The sequence below is a fragment of the Planococcus citri genome, chromosome 1 (genome assembly GCF_950023065.1).
Source record: "Planococcus citri chromosome 1, ihPlaCitr1.1, whole genome shotgun sequence".
NCBI lineage: Eukaryota > Metazoa > Arthropoda > Insecta > Hemiptera > Pseudococcidae > Planococcus > Planococcus citri.
The window spans coordinates 45,761,677-45,779,006 of NC_088677.1; the positions used below are offsets into that span (position 1 = coordinate 45,761,677).

At 35.0% G+C, this 17,330-nt stretch overlaps 1 protein-coding gene across 3 annotated transcripts in view; it reads right to left on the reverse strand.

The window, feature by feature from the left end:
- Positions 1 to 3,907: 3,907 nt before the first annotated feature.
- The window catches only part of LOC135832273 (mucin-2), an 88,933-nt gene continuing 75,510 nt past the window's right edge, over positions 3,908 to 17,330 (reverse strand). For all 3 annotated transcript variants that reach the window (XM_065345419.1, XM_065345420.1, XM_065345421.1), the window contains 5 exons: positions 15,222 to 15,386; positions 13,693 to 14,786; positions 10,192 to 10,856; positions 8,037 to 8,634; positions 3,908 to 7,063 (listed from right to left, as the gene is read on the reverse strand). In XM_065345419.1, the coding sequence (XP_065201491.1) occupies positions 5,843 to 7,063; positions 8,037 to 8,634; positions 10,192 to 10,856; positions 13,693 to 14,786; positions 15,222 to 15,386 (3,743 nt within the window). In that variant the 3' untranslated portion in view covers positions 3,908 to 5,842. The remainder of the gene's footprint in view (positions 7,064 to 8,036; positions 8,635 to 10,191; positions 10,857 to 13,692; positions 14,787 to 15,221; positions 15,387 to 17,330) is intronic.

Below are 17,330 nucleotides of genomic sequence, written 5' to 3' on the forward strand. Positions count from 1 at the left end.
ATTTTCATATCGTTCCGACTCTCAAAAATTCTGAAAAAAATATATTATGGACAACTGTTCATGCTGAACAACATATTAAAAAATTGAGCTGGTAACTTGTAACAAAGTCGATTTAAAAAAATTCAAACTTTGCAAAAAAATGCGATTTTTTGATTTAAAACATGAAAAAAGTTTTGATTGGTAAAGTTGACCCATTTGATCCCTATTTTTACGTATCTGTTGTGAAAGTTGAAAAAACCCCTTCACTCGGTGAAATTAACTCATCACAAAAAAATCAAAATTCAAAAAAATTCAAAAAAAGCAAATTTCATTTTTTTGCTGTGAGTGAGATTTTCATCAACTTTTTCATGAAATACGTCAGAAAGTGGTCAAAATAAGACAACTGAATAAATTTAAGCTTTTTTTGATGTATGAAATTAAAAATTGAATTTTTTCAAATTTTGATTTTTTTGTGATTGAGTTTATTTTATTGAGTGAAAGGTGTTTTTTCAACTTTTTCAACAGATACGTGAAAATAGGGGTCAAATGGGTCAATTTTACCAATCAAAACTTTTTTTCATGTTTTAAATCAAAAAATCGCGTTTTTTCGCAAAGTTTGAATTTTTTTAAATCGACTTTGTTACAAGTTACCATCCCAATTTTTTACTATGTTGTTCAGCATGAACAGTTGTCCATAATATATTTTTTTCAGAATTTTTGAGAGTCGGAACGATATGAAAATTACGTTTTGAAACTTTTTGGGCTAATTTTTTGTACGAAAAAAAGTGGCAACACTGATTTTTATGATATCACCGAAAAGCGTTTTAAAATCCCTACCTATAGGCAAAAGTTCCATTTCGGTAGGTATCGCGGTTATCGAGCAATCCACTGCTGAAATGGATGATATTTTAGGTTCACTGAAAACTTTGACACCCCCTGGGTGCCGTTAAAAATGAGCTAGAGGGCTGCGATTTGCGCCATTGGTCATCCCTTGGGAAGGTCTTTCCACAGGAAAAATTTCAAAAAAATCGCCGAACGCACCTACCACTTCTTGGTCCAATTGACGTGGAATGACCCCTATACTTACCACAAATCCAAACGAAACATCTGGTACTTAGGTACGTGAAGTGAGAATTTCTTCTGAGAAAACCACCTAAACTTACTTTAAATTAACATTAACGAATCTCTAAATTATATTAGCGATATTATTACAGCATAAGGTGTCATGGTTGAAATAAAAAACCGTATACCTTACCTACTGCTACCGTATAACCAAACCGAGGCACAGCGGATTGTTTTACCCACTCTCGCGAATGTGCGAGCAAAACTTAAACCGCAGCATTTGAGACGATGCACAAGGTAGGTAGGTACCTTTGTCATTCGTATTGGTTAACGAATATTTTCTTGATAGTTGAAACTCGCTTTGTAACGCAGGCAGGTTGCAAGTCTGGGTACCTAGCTATCTGAATATATATCATTACAACAAACACACCAAATCGTACAAATTTCAAATTAAAATCATGGCCTAGGTATGCGGTATGGTGTAATTTATACCTGTGTACTTATACAGTAGAAGCGCTTTTTCGAGCATACGAAGGGTTCGGTTGAGTGATATGATGTGTGTGGCTTAACCACACCACTTTAAACGATTTACTTTTTAAGATGACGTTTTCTATATGAGCTATGTGCTAGAAACACATTGTGGGTGGTTGTATCATTTATCAAAACAGTAAGATTTATTTGAAGCTTGGAGACTTTTTGTATGTAGTTGCGTTGTTTTTGTTTTGCTTCGATGTGATAATACCTTTGTATGGCACATTCTATTTTCATTATTCTGCGATAAAGTGGGATACCTACCTATTAGTTACATGGATACATACTAGGTACCTAAATACCTACATAGGTACTTGATTATAGTTTCTCAAGAATACCCCGAACCTACCCTAAACTCTGTCATGAAATTTTTGAACTGAAATGAAGAGTTGGATACGTTGAAGATGGCAATAGTATAAGGACGACTGTTCAGCATTTCTTTTTTCAAGTTGAAAGTAGGTAGGTACATATGTAGTCCCATACTCAATCATTAAGGTCTTCAGATACGCAGGTACTATAAGTACCTACCTGATTTGATTTAAAAGATCATTCTTATAATATGTAGTGTACACAGGTACGAACTCAATCCGCTATTTGGCATTTCCTTCGTTGTGAACTTCATAAACGCGATAAGGTTCTCAATATAAAAACTAACGCGCCGAAAATAAGTAATATTTCACGCAAGTAATATTCTCTTGAATACCTATACGTTGAAAAAGGAAACTAAGAAACAGAAGCCAGGCGATGTATGTAGGTACCTACATACCTACCAAATAAGATAAAATTGCACGGCATGTTCGCTCTATCACATGCTTCATTCACATTGCGCATTAAATTTTAATATAAAAATCCTCGAGCTCAAAAATCGCTTTGTTTTTGAAAACTGTGCGAAATAACGAAAGACGCGAGGCGAGATTATTTTATGTTAAAATGAATCCGCGACAAACACTTTTTGCCATTTCGCGGAGGAGTTGGCTGTGAGAGAGCTTCCACATTGCGTTGATTTAAGTATAATAAAAGCTGATTTCCATATAATTTCTGGTACGCTTTGAAAACTAAATTCAACGTCAGTATAACAATAAAAACCAACGTAGAAGAAAAAAAAAGGGATGAACTTAAATCGATGAAGTTGCAGCCAATTTTCGAATGCCCGGTACTAGTATCTCGATATATTTGAAACGTTTCGCAGGCAATACGAAGAATTCGCTTGATCATAATCATTATTTGAAAACGAACAAAAAAAGGATTTCCCAAACAAAGAATTACACATAAAAATAGTGGGCACATTTTATAAATAAACCTTTCGCTGCGTGTTTACCATGCTGGCAATTTGCTGTCGTAATGGTTTTATATCGATATCTCTGCTTTAACTACCTACATACATGTATTGTCGAATCTTTCTTCAGTGAAGTACAAGTTCCCTATGCGCTCGCAACTGAAAGAAAATAGGAAGAAAACTTTCTAAAGCGCTAACACATCCTCAAACTGTTTTTCCCCCAAACAACTCGTTTCTCTTGCATCCATAATCGTCATTGCAAATAAGCAATAGCTTTCTTGTGTTGAACCTTGCCGTGATTTTTCTCTCCACAACGCAGTTTCTTCTTGTATTTTATTTTTTATCGGACTTATTATGTGAAATATAATTGTCTTTTGTTGCGTATACAACTGCGAGCCACAAAAAAAAACAATAAATACATAAAATGGTTTAAAAAACGTACCTACCTATATGAACTGAATATTTTTGTTCATAGGCTTGCAAAAAATTAGAGTCATTTTTAAGATTTATAAATTATTTAAAAAACTGATTTCAATAAAAGTATACGAGTACATATACATAAGTATGAATGTATTGGGTTTAGTCCAAGAGGAATAAACTACTATACATCCTTATTAATTTTTAAAAACAATTAACGTCATTACATCGCCGTCGCGTCGGCTTTCTAATGCATCCTGAAATTTTTTGCGGTACGGGTGCCTCTCTACTTGAATGTTCATAATACGTAAAAGCTATTTGCCAACGAAAATTCCTACGATATGACTTCGAGAGTTAACATTTGAAGTGTTGCATCATTTCTTACGCAGTTTGCGGCAAAAAAGAGTCCCCCTGTACCGTTCGCCAGAGAAAGTACAACCTACCTCAAAAATTGAAATTTTCACTCGTAAAACATATCCGTGTGTTAATGCTATGCTTCGCCATTAAGTAAGTTTTTATTATTCCCTCGACCTTGCGCATGCCTCGTATAAATTTATTTACTTACCTACTTGAAACTTTTACTCTGTATCCTACGCCTATTCAAAAGTTGACATTTGTAAGCTCGTACAAAAAATAAATATATGTATACAAAATTCAAATTTTATTCGTAAAAGGAAATCTACACTATTTACAAAGATTGGTAATATTTACAACAAAAAATAAAAAAACTCAACTTATTCAAATGATATTTACTATTTCAATGGAGAAACAAGACATTTATCGCTATACACATGATACCAATTCAGATGCAATATTATTATAAATTAATACGATACGTATACTAAATTAAAATATAATAACAAAATTTATTCTGTACCTTTACGCGTATTATTTAATCAATACACATATAAGTCTCGGAATATTGCCACCGGGATCTTGGTAGATCACGAATCGCCTCTTTCTTTCTACGAAATACTTGACCAAACGTGAATTTATACTCCATTCGATAAAATGGAAGAAGTAAAGTTGAAGGTCACCCATAAGTACTCGTACATAGAATGAGCTGTGAGGCGGTCAATTCCGGATTTACATTTTCACACTTCGAATGATCGCGATTGAATACAACGATAAATTGAAAATACCCACCAAATTTCTTTCGTAAGGAGAATTTTTTAGAATAAAAAATCATTTCCGTCATTTTCACTGGCACCGACATAGGTAAAGATCTTATGATATAAATATAAAAAAAAATTGCAAATTTTTATACAGGCAGAATTTTGATTCATTTTGAGAGAAAAATTACCATATTATGAGGGTACTATTTTTCTTTAAAAATACAATCTTAAACGTAATAGGGCACCGATACTATGAAATATTTATTCTTTATAGAAAAATACGAGTTTCGTATAACTTATGACAACCATAAATCAACGAAATTGGCGCATTTTTTTCCTTAGTGCTTATGAAAAAAGCCCTTTTTAATCTTGGCAGTATACTAACCGTTCGTTATTTGGTTGTCAAATATTATTAGAAATAATGATAAAGAAAAATTACACGCACACACACATCTAGCGAAAATTTAAAATTAAAAAAATTCGTTAAAAATTCGTATACTTAATACTCGCTTAGAAAATTAAATAAATAATAACATAGGTAACTCAATAAATGGTTTTCAAAGATTTGAAGATTGAAAAATATCCCTCAGTGATGTAACAACAAGAAAAAGGATAGTTTGACAAGATATCTCCAAAGGTACCTAGATAGGGGATGCAAACATCTCGAAACGTCTTTTAGTTGTTTTCAAAGCAGTGTGATGAATAATCAAGATATTCAAAATTTGAATTGCTCGAGAAAAAATTGAAAAATGACGTCAATTTTCATTTAATATGGGAAAATTTACTTGGAAATCACTTTTGAGAATCTGAAAAAATGAATAACGAGAATATCATTAGGTATGTGTACTTATTTGAAGAAATCAACTTCTTGACCGCTGACGTGGGGAGGGGAAGGATGAACAATTTTTAACGGAAAATTCAAAGACAGCTGAAGAAGACGTAGAAGGATCACTATACCTTTCCCCTCCACTCTTGACAACCTACCTTTTTACCTTAAAAAATTAGTCGTTGCATCACTGAAAACGTAGAATATATTTATTTTTTTATTTTTTAAATGTACGAGTAGGTATACCTAAACAGCTTTCTATAGGTAGTTTTCAATCTTCGAACCTTTTGAAAAATCACTCGTTGATTTTTCACATCGTATTTACAATTTCCTTAACTAAATACATATCGTAGTATACATATATATGGCTTCTCACAATTATACTTAATATTGATCTAGGCAAAGTTAGGTACTTCATTTGAGCAAAGTTTTCAACTCACGAGTCACGTTTTGCGCTTAAGGAACATATGAGAGGGAGAGAGGGAAAAAAGAGAGCTAGAGAAAGAAACGACGATAAAATTCGTCGAATATACTCGGTACGTATCGAGGAAAGAAAGAAATGTCGAATTTCGAAATTTTATTCCAAATTTAAAGTTAAAGTCGATCGTGGATAGCCAGCCACACACGCAACCGTGTTCAGCCGACAAATGGGAAAGGCGCATTAAAACCATAAGGAGCCGGATTGAAGAATCCGGGGAATGTAGCCGCCGTAGGCTGTATCGGCATAGAATTTGTTATATAGGTTGTTATAATGGTCGGCGTAACTTTGGTCGAATACAAAGTAGTGTAGGTTGTTTTAGCGCCGAAAGTTAATTTTAACACTTTGCTATCTGTTTCTGTCAACATTGTCTGCGTGACGAGAGGGGTAGTCGCGATTTGGAATGAAGGCTGCGGAAACAGCGGATTAAATGCGGATGGCTGCAGCGCGGGTAACGTATTTGTCACATATTCGTATTCGGTTTTCGTTACGGTAGCCGTTGGTTTGGAAATGGTGGTAAATACGGTGCTGATGCCGTTGAATACGGGCAATATGTACGTTTCGTATGCGGTTTCTACCTTTAGTATTGGTCTAGATGAGGTAACTACGTTGGGCAGCGCGGCGGCATTCGGATTAAGTAATTTTAGCAAAGCTAGCTGCTGTAATTGATCCGGACTGAGAGCCGGAGTGCTCGGATTTTCAGAGGTCGGAGGCGACGACGGCGGCGGCGTCGGCGTACTCGACTTTGTCAACTTGTGAGCTTTCTTCGATCTTAAATGCTGTTCGAGTATTTTATTTTTATCGACATCGGTGATATCGAAATCAGAGCCGATGTTGGTTAAATCTAAATCGGATAACAAAGTTTTAGATACGTTTGGCCTGGATTCGTCATCTTGCTCGTTATTATCGCCGAAATCCAATTCCAAATGCACCTCGGATCCGGCTTCATCTAACCTGGTATTGAATTCGTTCAACGCTTTAGTAGGCACGAATTGGTAGACCTCCATAGGAGGCAGTGTTTTGGTAGCGGTCACTAATCTGGTAACGTGGTAAGATTGCACCAGCGTATACATGGTGGTATCGCTGCCACCTCGAACTACTGGCAAAATATGCGTCTTGAGCATAAGCTGAGTGGTGCTGAAAGATTCGGTCATCGTTTCTAATGGCGGAGTTTCCGCATCGCCGGCCAAACCAATCGGCGGCAAAGTAGCAATACTCGAATCTAATGGTGGCTCTTTATCGTACGCGTTATGGGTACTAGCTAATATATTTTCGGATAATGGTTCAGTACGAGCTGTTGGCGATTCGGTTGGTTGAACTAGGCTTTTTTTGAATGTCGAAGTTACCGTAACCATTCGCACATGCTTCGATGTGCCCACCTGAAACAAAATCATAAATTTCATTGCAGAATACTTACGCTGATAGGGGCAATTGTTGGAGGGTTTATATATATTTTTCAGTCTGCAAACTCAAATATAAATGTGCTGTGGGGTGTTGAGCGAAACATCCAAGTAGTAAGTAGCTATAACTGCTGATACATTTTTTGATAGGTATCTATAGGTGTAACCGCCAACCGGCCACGAGAAGCATACCAATTTGAACAAAAACTTTATAGCACCTAAAGATTTTTCAAATTTTTTCTCAACATTTCAACAAGAAATCGTTAATTTTTGGAACATTTTTGTGAATGACAAAGTATGTCCTGATTTCTTATAATTGATTCCTTTTCTCAAAAAAAAAAAAGGTAGATTGATTCATTTATATTCTGAGTGTATGGCTTCTTTTCCATTTTACGTAAATCGTAGTCGATTTCTTCAACATTTTGGAGAACGGAATTTTTGCATTAAAAATAAAGGATCAAATATCGACTTGAGGAGATTTTGGACGTTTAGTATCAACCCCCCTCCCCCACCCAACGGTGCTATATTGATATAAAAGCACTTGCAAGGTAACCCTCACAATCGTCAACTCCGATCGAGCTGAAATTTGTGAATAAAAATGAAGGAAATTACTATCCTGATAAAATGATGGTAGGTAGGTAGTTTGGTATGTCTATATATACGTTAGCAAAACAGCATAACTAAAAAAATAATTACAAAATTTTCACGCGGCTCAAACAGTGAAAAACTATACTATGTACTTAGATTGGGTTATAAAATCCTCAATTCAGTCAATTCCTCATCTTGTAATAGGTAGGTACCTAATTGAAATGCCATCAAATTATGCACATATCGGTGTTGGAGACTGGTAGAAGATGAATTATGAAAATACATATGTATGTACATGCATTATAAATCTATTCTATATATATGTACCTAAGTACCTACTGATATATCATTGTGAACCACTTACAGTGTAATGATACGGTGATTTGATGGTGGCAATTTCGTAATAAACATCTTTGAAATCGGCAGGCGTCGAAATCTCCACTCGCAGCGTTTCGAGAGTAGGCGTCGGCGTTACATCTTGCACCAGTGAATTATCTTCGTGCTGCAGGGCTGGAAATATTCCAGATCCTGACAATTCCTGATCGGTTTCCAGTTGAATATCGGGCGTAAATTGAGGCACAGGGCTGACGGTAACGTTGTCGAGATGTTCGTCTTTTCTACGAATGTTAACGCGTGGTTTAGGCGTGGTTGGAAAACGCCAACGGGCATCGCCGGGCCTAGCCAGTTTGAATTTATAAGTTGACGATGACACCGGCGCTATGTTATTACTATCCACGTTCGATGGACCGATTTTAGACTTATAACTGCGTTTGTTGGTGTATCCTCTTTCCGTTTCGGAAGAAGTAGTCGCTGGTTTAGCGGTCGATCTCCTATTACTAGGAGTAAAACGTCTACCTCCGGCGCTGTACGAAGGAGTAACCGCCGAAGCTTTGCTCTCGCTAAATACCGAAACCGTCGCTAATTCTGGTGTCGTCGGTCTGCTGAATCTATTGTTTTGGAATCTAATTAAAACATCGAGTTCGGTATAGTGCTCGTTGGAATAATTATTAAGAGAACAGGAGAAAAAAATAAAACAAATTTTAAGAAATAACATCCTAAGGCTGCTGCGTACGCTTGTCAAAAACAGATTCTTAATTAGAGTAACCGAAACTGTCGTATTGCGAATAATCGTATTTACCCTAGCGACTATAATTTGTCTGTCGTAATCTTGCGAAATTATTAAAATACATTTTCGTATGCTTGAACGACTAAAAATACCCCCGAGCATCGAGAATACCTACCTTCTTCTATTCAGTCGATAAATTTAATTTTTATAATTTTAAACTTCTGCAGTTTCCTCTTTTCACAAATTCCTCGCACTTATACGGGTGCAGAAACTTCCCATAACCAGAAAAGCAAAAACTTTTGTTCGCCACAACCAAGTAATTCTGCACAAGAAATTTCAAACTAAGTCGATGGTTTCTAGTTATTACGGATCTATTATGATTTCAACTTGTTCGTCGCATTACTGCGGAAAATTTGTGAATACTTAGTTTTTTTTTCAACGTCTCCCAAAGTGCAACAATGTTTTTTTTCGAAAAAATGATCCAGAAAGTGTACAGAAAGTTAGGTACCTACACGGAAAAAAAAAATATGGATAATTTTTACTATTTCATACAGTAACCGGATCCCATTCAAAAATATTGCGATTTTTACTATGAGATTAGTAAATTTTACTATGAGAGTAATAAATTTTACCTAATTCTATAGGTAAAATGTATTTTTTGGCTGAGTAAAAATCACTATTATTTTTGGATTGGATCCGGTTACTATACTGAAATAGTAATTTTTATTTTTTTTTTTTTTTCAGTGTATGTGATTTGTGAAGAGGAGCCCATGAACTGATCAACCTTTCCACATAACGCTGGCATACCTTTCATAAGAGATTAAAAAGTAATTTTGCATTTTCATTACCTACTTATGTAAATTCATGAAATTAGATAGATAGGTAAAGTACTGATTAGTAGAATACTCATTCCTTTCGAACAAATTTTCTTTAAAACAGGTACCTACCTAATCCAAAATAGGCTACTTGACATCGAAAGTTATATGCCAAAATCGTTTTCCGAGTACAGGAAACCCCACAATTCGCCATTCAAGGCCGATGACTAGGTAGGTAACTTAAAAAATAAGGATGAAAATGCTACACAATTCACGACTATATAACGTTAAAAACCGAGTTATACTTTTGAGGTAAAGCTCTTAATTGCAGGTTTCTGACATCAAAGTATATTTCTTGAAAAAAAAAGCGAAGAAAAAATATTTGTTGAAAAAAATATTAAATGAACCCCTCTTTTGAATACGGTTTAGAATACCTTTTCATTCTGCAATAAAAATAAGTTTAAATTTTCGCTCGCTTTAATTTTCGAATACTTTTCCTACGTATTAAAGTTCTCATTTCGGGGGAAAACTTCCATTTTAGTAGAATGGAAACGCGATGAGGTAAGTACGATAGAGCCAGGGTTAACTGTGTGTACTTATAAAAAATGGAATCGTGAGAAGAAGGTGGTTGCACTTACTTGAACGGTCTTCCATTTTGATTGGACTTATTTTTCGTGGTTGTTTTTTTAGAAGTCGATTGCAAATATGACGGAGATGTAGGGTTCGAATTGGAGATGGTGTAATCGGTATCCAGAGTATCTTCATCTTCCGATGACGTAGTACTGTAATCTTCCCGATAATCTTCTTTGAATTTATTTTTATTAGACGAATATTTATTCTTTGAAAACGAATTACCACCAATAGACGGCGGTTTACGAGACGGTTTTATATTGCTCTGATCGGCGTTGTAAGGTTCCGAGTATAAAGAGCTCGAATCGTCTTCGTAAGCGTTCACCAGTGTTGGATCCAAACTGGGTACTTTGCTTGATTTCAAAGAAGTCGGAGCTGCTGTTTTTAATATGCGTGCCGAAGACGACGGAGACGGTTTTATTTTCTTTTGATTTTGAACATGAGAATTACTTTGAAGCACTTGAGCGTATTTGCCCGAAATTACCGTACCGATTATGTTGGTTTCGTAAACGGTCGTCAAACCGTCTTTAATTATCGAATCAGACAGACTATTTACTAACCCTAACGGTTGAGTTTCTTCGTAATTTTCCGCCGGCGGTGGTGTAGTTCCGCGATAAGTGTTTTTTTGTTTTTGATATTTTCCATTCGCGGAGTTCGGTTTCAAATCTATAACCTGAGTAGATAAAAACAAAATAAATTGACGATGAGTTGGTATGCTGACAGATAGTATTATTTTTATGCAGGGTGGAGCAGGATTTTGACCAAATTTTGTAGAAACCTTCGTTTCAAGTTGAAAGTCACTCAAAAAAAATGTAAGCCTCATGGATGGCCGTGGAGAGATATACTTATATAGGTCCTCAAAGATGAGGCATTTTTGAGGAGAAAAAAAAACGTGGTTTTTTAAGATTCTGCGTTAATCTAAACCATTGTCATTGAAACCCAAAACTACTTTTAGGGTTCCACGGAATGATTGAAAATGTACAATTCACTTATTTTTGGGTAAACTCCATTTCATTTTTAAATACTAAAAAAAAAACCTGTAAATCTAGAATTTTTTAAATTTTATATTACTCGTATGCTTTATTTTTAAGACCTTGAAATTTTTCGTCATTTTAAGCCTTTTTGAAGCCTCCTGATGAAATTTTTCGCTTTTAAAAGAATTTTCATTTTAAAAAAGTCAAAATGCGAAATTCTGTATCTTTTCAACACAGAATCAAAAAATCTGCTGGAGAGTGGAGAGTCTGAAATGGTGCAAACTCAATACCTACATTCTTATATGTACGCAAACCAGACATCACCTTAAAATTTTAATTTCGTAAAATTTTAATTATTTCCATAAAATGAAGCCAAAAATTTTTTTTCAATTCCCCAAAAAAGTAACAATGAAATCAAGCATCTTCTCAACACAAGAAAACCTTCCAAAGGTTCTGAAAATGGTACAAAAGTACAAAACTTCGGCCAATCCATTTCCGAGGTCAAAAATACCAGCACAAAGCAAACATTATCTATGCTAACCTTATCTCAATTTTAACCAAATTTTGATTTTTTTGAAATTCCCCGGGGAAAAAAGTTCAAACTTGGCCATACATGATCATGTATGACGACTTCATACATGATCATACTAAAAAATTGTCCCCCACATGCTCATGTATGGATCATTTGTATGAAATTGCATGTTTTATATCATACATTTTATTCTATAATCTAGAAAAGTGTCTATAATCTGGAAAAATGTCTGAAATTCATTTATCCACATTTGTCTTGCATTCTTAGCACATCTTATGTACTTATACCATTCAGCAAATCATCCCATATATTTTATACTGACAATATTTTTATTATAAAAATTCATACATTCTCGAATTTTAAGTATGATCATACATGTTCATGTTAAAAAAAATCCCCGCATTTACACATGATCATGGTTACACTAAATCATACTTGATCATACATGATCATATATGACATGTATGATCATGTGGGGGACAATTTTGTAACATGAGCATGTATGGAAACTTCGGTTTATGTGTGATCATGTATGCTCGAGTTCATCCACCATACATGATCATGTATGGCCAAGTTTGAACTTTTTTCCCCGGGTACTGACAATATTTTTATTATAAAAATTCATACATTCTCAAATTTTAAGTATGATCATACATGTTCATGTTAAAAAAAATCCCCGCATTTACACATGATCATGGTTACACTAAATCATACTTGATCATACATGATCATATATGACATGTATGATCATGTGGGGGACAATTTTGTAACATGAGCATGTATGGAAACTTCGGTTTATGTATGATCATGTATGCTCGAGTTCATCCACCATACATGATCATGTATGGCCAAGTTTGAACTTTTTTCCCCGGGTCACTAATAATTCAAAAAATAAATGGAATGTATTTTTGTAAACGTACTTGTTTATGCAAGTTCATATCAGTTCATTCGAAATGTACTTACACATATTCATAAGACATTTTTAAAACTGAAAAAACCGTAAAAATACACCTGCACCGTAAGCTAAAAAATCGCTCAAAATTGCGATTAATTGAGGAAATTTTCTGCTTCGGTTTGATAAATTTTAATTTTTACTAATAAAAAGCAGGGCAACTACCCAAGAAAAAATGTAATTTTTAAAAATTCGCCAAATATAAAACATTATTTTGCACCTGAAATGTTGTTTGCTGGAGATCATTTTTGAGTTTGGTTCAAAAAATTGCTGGTGTATGGTAATAATATTCAAGACCTTTTGATTGAATTCTTATTTTCTTCGTAAGTATAGGTACTTTAAGACACCAAAAAATCGAAAAAATAAATAATTACGTAGTCCATTCTTATTTTTCACGACTACTGAACTATTACAACTAAAGACTTGATAAAACAAGTTTCTTCCAACACGAATTTTCGCCTTCAATTTGTTATAATAGGCAACTTGTCGATCTAAAATATTTTCCGACTGCTAACATTGTACCTAGTTACTCAAATTAATATGTTCATTTCTTGAGATACCCACATCCCTCATGCACTCCTTGGCGGGGGCGAATTTAAGAGGGGGTATAGGGGGATACACCAACCTTATATTGAAAATGAAATACTCGTAGTACCCAAACCATTTGAAAAGTGCGAATTTTTCATTTTTTTTTTAATAGAGTCACTAAATTGTGCTCTGGTGAAAATATAAAATGAAACATATACAAAAATGGTAGTTTTTTTATTTTTTGAATTGATATTCCCAAAAATATTCGGCCTCCATCACAAATGAAAATATAACACCCCCCCCCCCCCATAACTTCAGTATACGCCATTGGTGTTTAGCTCGTTAAAACTTTAATTTTTGTCGGAAAAATCACAATTTTTTGTCGGCAAAATGACATGATACAGCCCCCTCCCCCTAAATAGTATAACTTCGACCCGCCTCTGCTCGTCGGACAGTTGGACACACCACATTTCTACATATGTAAAATGAAAATACAAAAATAGTTTCCAAGCATCACACTAACCTTATATGTTTCGTCGACCACTTCGGAAGGTTGCCTGGAAAGGAAATCGTATTCCGGAGCTAAAACGCCGCTACTAGAAATCACAGCAGGTTCGTCTGTAATAGAAGTGTTTTCTTCTTTCGCTTCGGTAGTTTTTGTCTGTTCTTCAGGTTCAGTAGACACTGCCGTCGACGACGATTTACTTTGGTCGGCATTTTTAACTTGAACACTACTCGACAAACTCTGGTCGACGTTTGTGGGTTCGATTTCCTGCTTTTTGACTACTTTTTGAACACTTGTTGGACCTTCTCGAATTTCCACTTTGCTGGCTATGATAACGGAATTGACGACTTTTTCCGATTCTTGAGTAGTTTTCGGCGGTTCTGAAACTGATACCGATTCGAATTTCGTAGTCGTCTTGGTAGTGCTTTTTGGTTTATCGCTTTTCGTGGTGCTTTTTACGTTGGGTTTAGCAGTAACGTTAGATGTTTGGTTAGAAGCGAGTAATTTGTTAGCTTTTACATCGGGCTTGTGAGCTTTTGGTGTTACATTAGCCTTGGTGGTAGTTTCCGGCTTAGACGTCGGTTTAGTTTTTTCGGTTTCTTTATTAAATTTCTTAGTAGAGATTAATTGCGGACTGGAATTCGATTCTGTTACCAAGTCTAGTTTAGCGGTGGTAGTTTTAGGCGTACTTTTTGGTTTATCTGATTTCGCGACAACTTTCGCCGTCGAGTTTTGAGGTAGGCTTTTAGACGTCGCTTTATTAGTACTTTTTTCCGTCTTGTTTTTCACGTTTGTTTTATTCTGGGATGACGACGGCGGCGGCGGCGGCGGCGACGGCGACGACGGTACGTTCTGCGAATGGGTCGTGCTTTTCAATACGGCCGCTGCTTTTGTTGTAGGTTTTTTGTTTTCTGTATCTTTTGATTTATCGTTCTTGTCGGAGCTCGTTTCATTTTTACCAACATTTTTACTTTCTACTTTATTATCTAGCTGAGACGTTTGCGACGACGTTGCGGTTTTACTAGGTTTAATTTCTATCACCGAATTTCCGCTCTCCGTTCGCGGTTTTTCATTTATTACCGTAACTGTATCCTGGACCGTGGACTTTTCACCTGTAAAATAACGTGGTATATAAAGTTGACAAATGTGTTAGCTTGGTAGTAACTTTATATGTGTACAATGAACACGTCGTTTACGCTATACGACATCGAAATGTAATTTTTTTTTAGATGTCCTTATTATGTGTAGGTAGGTAAAGGCACCTAAGTATTATTATTTCAGTTTTCTAGGTAACGGATTTAAATAATTTCTACACATATGAAAAAGTAAGTACCTACATGGAAATCATAAAAATTCAACATAGATAAATTTGTCTCACGGATTAAAAAAATCAACTTTATTTGCCAAAAAAAACCTCGTATTTATACAGATAATTGGGAATCGTTGGACACTGTTTCGTCGATTTAAATATTATTCGTATAAGTGCCTAATAAAATTGACGTGATCATTTAAATGAAAAATGATCCCGAGTAGATTTCTTTACTCACTTGTGGTAGACGCACTTTGTGGCGAAAAAACCATAACAGTGTTACCAATGGTGGTAGTGAAATCCAAAAATCCATATACTGTTTGTGTGATAGATGCGACATTATCACTTTTATTTTCAGGTGGTACAGAGACACTTTGGGTAAAAACACAACTTAAACATGATACTGAAACAAAAAACAAAAAAATAAAATTGATAAAAATCTTGTTATCGTAAAAATTTACTTATATATGTGCGTGCTATTTCAAAAACAATTAATTAAGTCTTATCCTAAGGCCAGAAGGATAGCTGGAGCTGCTAGATTGATACAACAGTTGGAACCCATAATTTCGAAATCTGAAGAAATTCTAATGAAAACGGTAAGTATTTCTTGATCTCTATCGACAGATCAGTCTTCTTCAAAATAATACAATTCTCAACACCACAGGGCCTGAACGGTTTAAGAATTCTCTGTGGCGCGGGCGTGGGTCGTTTTTCAATTTTTAACTGATTTTCCTTAACTCTCCCCCTCTCTCTACCACCCTTCTTGCAGGGTGAGGAGCGGGGCTGTATAAAAGCGATATAATATCAGAATCTTTTTTGTGTTAGGTTTTCCAGATTTCCAATCGGTATCGGTTTTCGTTTTTGAATTCGGTTTTTGTTATCAATAATATCGATTTTCGATTCCGGTTCCGTTTTGTATTTCGTTTTTTAATGAGTGCTGAGAAAATATAAAATTTTCATTTTTCATATCTTTTTTGCCTTAATTCTGGCAGTTTTGGAGCCCTTGGGATTTACTTTTTAATTGAAATTCGCAATCATAAATTCAAAATGGCAATGAAAATAAAAACAAACATTCATACTCGTATTTACATTTCAAAGATAATTCAAATCGATTAGATAAGGCAAGTCCTCAATTTCGAGTCTGGAACTCCAACTAGACTAAGGCTACTAAACTGTAGGTTTTGATTAGTTTCGAACTAATAACGAAAAAGAAACGCTGTTTAATCTTTATATCTAACAGTTTTGGTTTTGGTTTCGTTTTCGGTTTTCAATTTTTATCGGTTTCGTTTTCAGTTTTGATTTGGGTTTTCACCAAAAATATCGTTTGATTTCGTTTTTCGGTTTCGTATTTACAGCCATGAAGAAGAGTGGCTAAGATAATTTGAACCGGGAAAACATGTTGAAACGTTGTGGAAAAAATATTAAATTTGTTCGATAAAGGTAAAGACAAGAATGTGTAGTTTGAATTTGAAAAAACTTACGTGGTATTCTAACCGAGTAGAATTACGTTATGCTCTCGCACCAAATAGGTTGGGCTAGCTTATTCAGACAAATCTTCTAAAAATGCCAAAATGGGTGATAATCCGGAGAGAAGGCGAAAAAAGAGCAAAGAATAGTAGATAGGTGTAGGTACTTCTCTCAAAATTAGAAATTTTTATCCATCTCTCAAAAAAGAAATCGAAAATACAAGTTCATCGTATTGGAAACTTCTCGATACAAAACGGGAAGTAAAAATCTCGATCACTTTTTTTCTACACATTCAATCTATTTATTTACGCATCTTCAAGTGATCTTTAACGGTACTTTCTTATTACGTCTCGAAAAATTCCCCTATTATTAGTCGCTTTCTAAACGGCCGTGTTCGCAAACGCAGGATGCCCACGAGCGAAAAAAATACAAATGCTAATGATTGTCTAAAAACGAGAGACAAACTTTTCGCGTTCATGGGAACGCAATCACTTCCTTTTATAATCTGGTTTATCTTGTAGTCGTGTACCTATTTTGTGATAATCACCTGACATTCGGTTTGTTAATAAATCAACATCAGAGATAATATTTTTCTCAAGTATTTAACCTATGACAAACGTATGTCTATCTTGTTTATCTGCGTTGATGCATTATGTGTATTACAATTAGAGAACCATATTGGCGTATGACACATGAAAACGGTACCCGGTATACGAGCACTTAATATAATTCACGGTTCAGTGAACGTTATGTAATAATCTATACTTGATTGTACAGCGATGGTAATCGAAATTGTAAAATTTTAATTCATAAATCTTTATGTGCTTACTTATAGAGAAGTGAGTTCGGAGTTACAGGTATGCGACGTTTGTGAGATAAG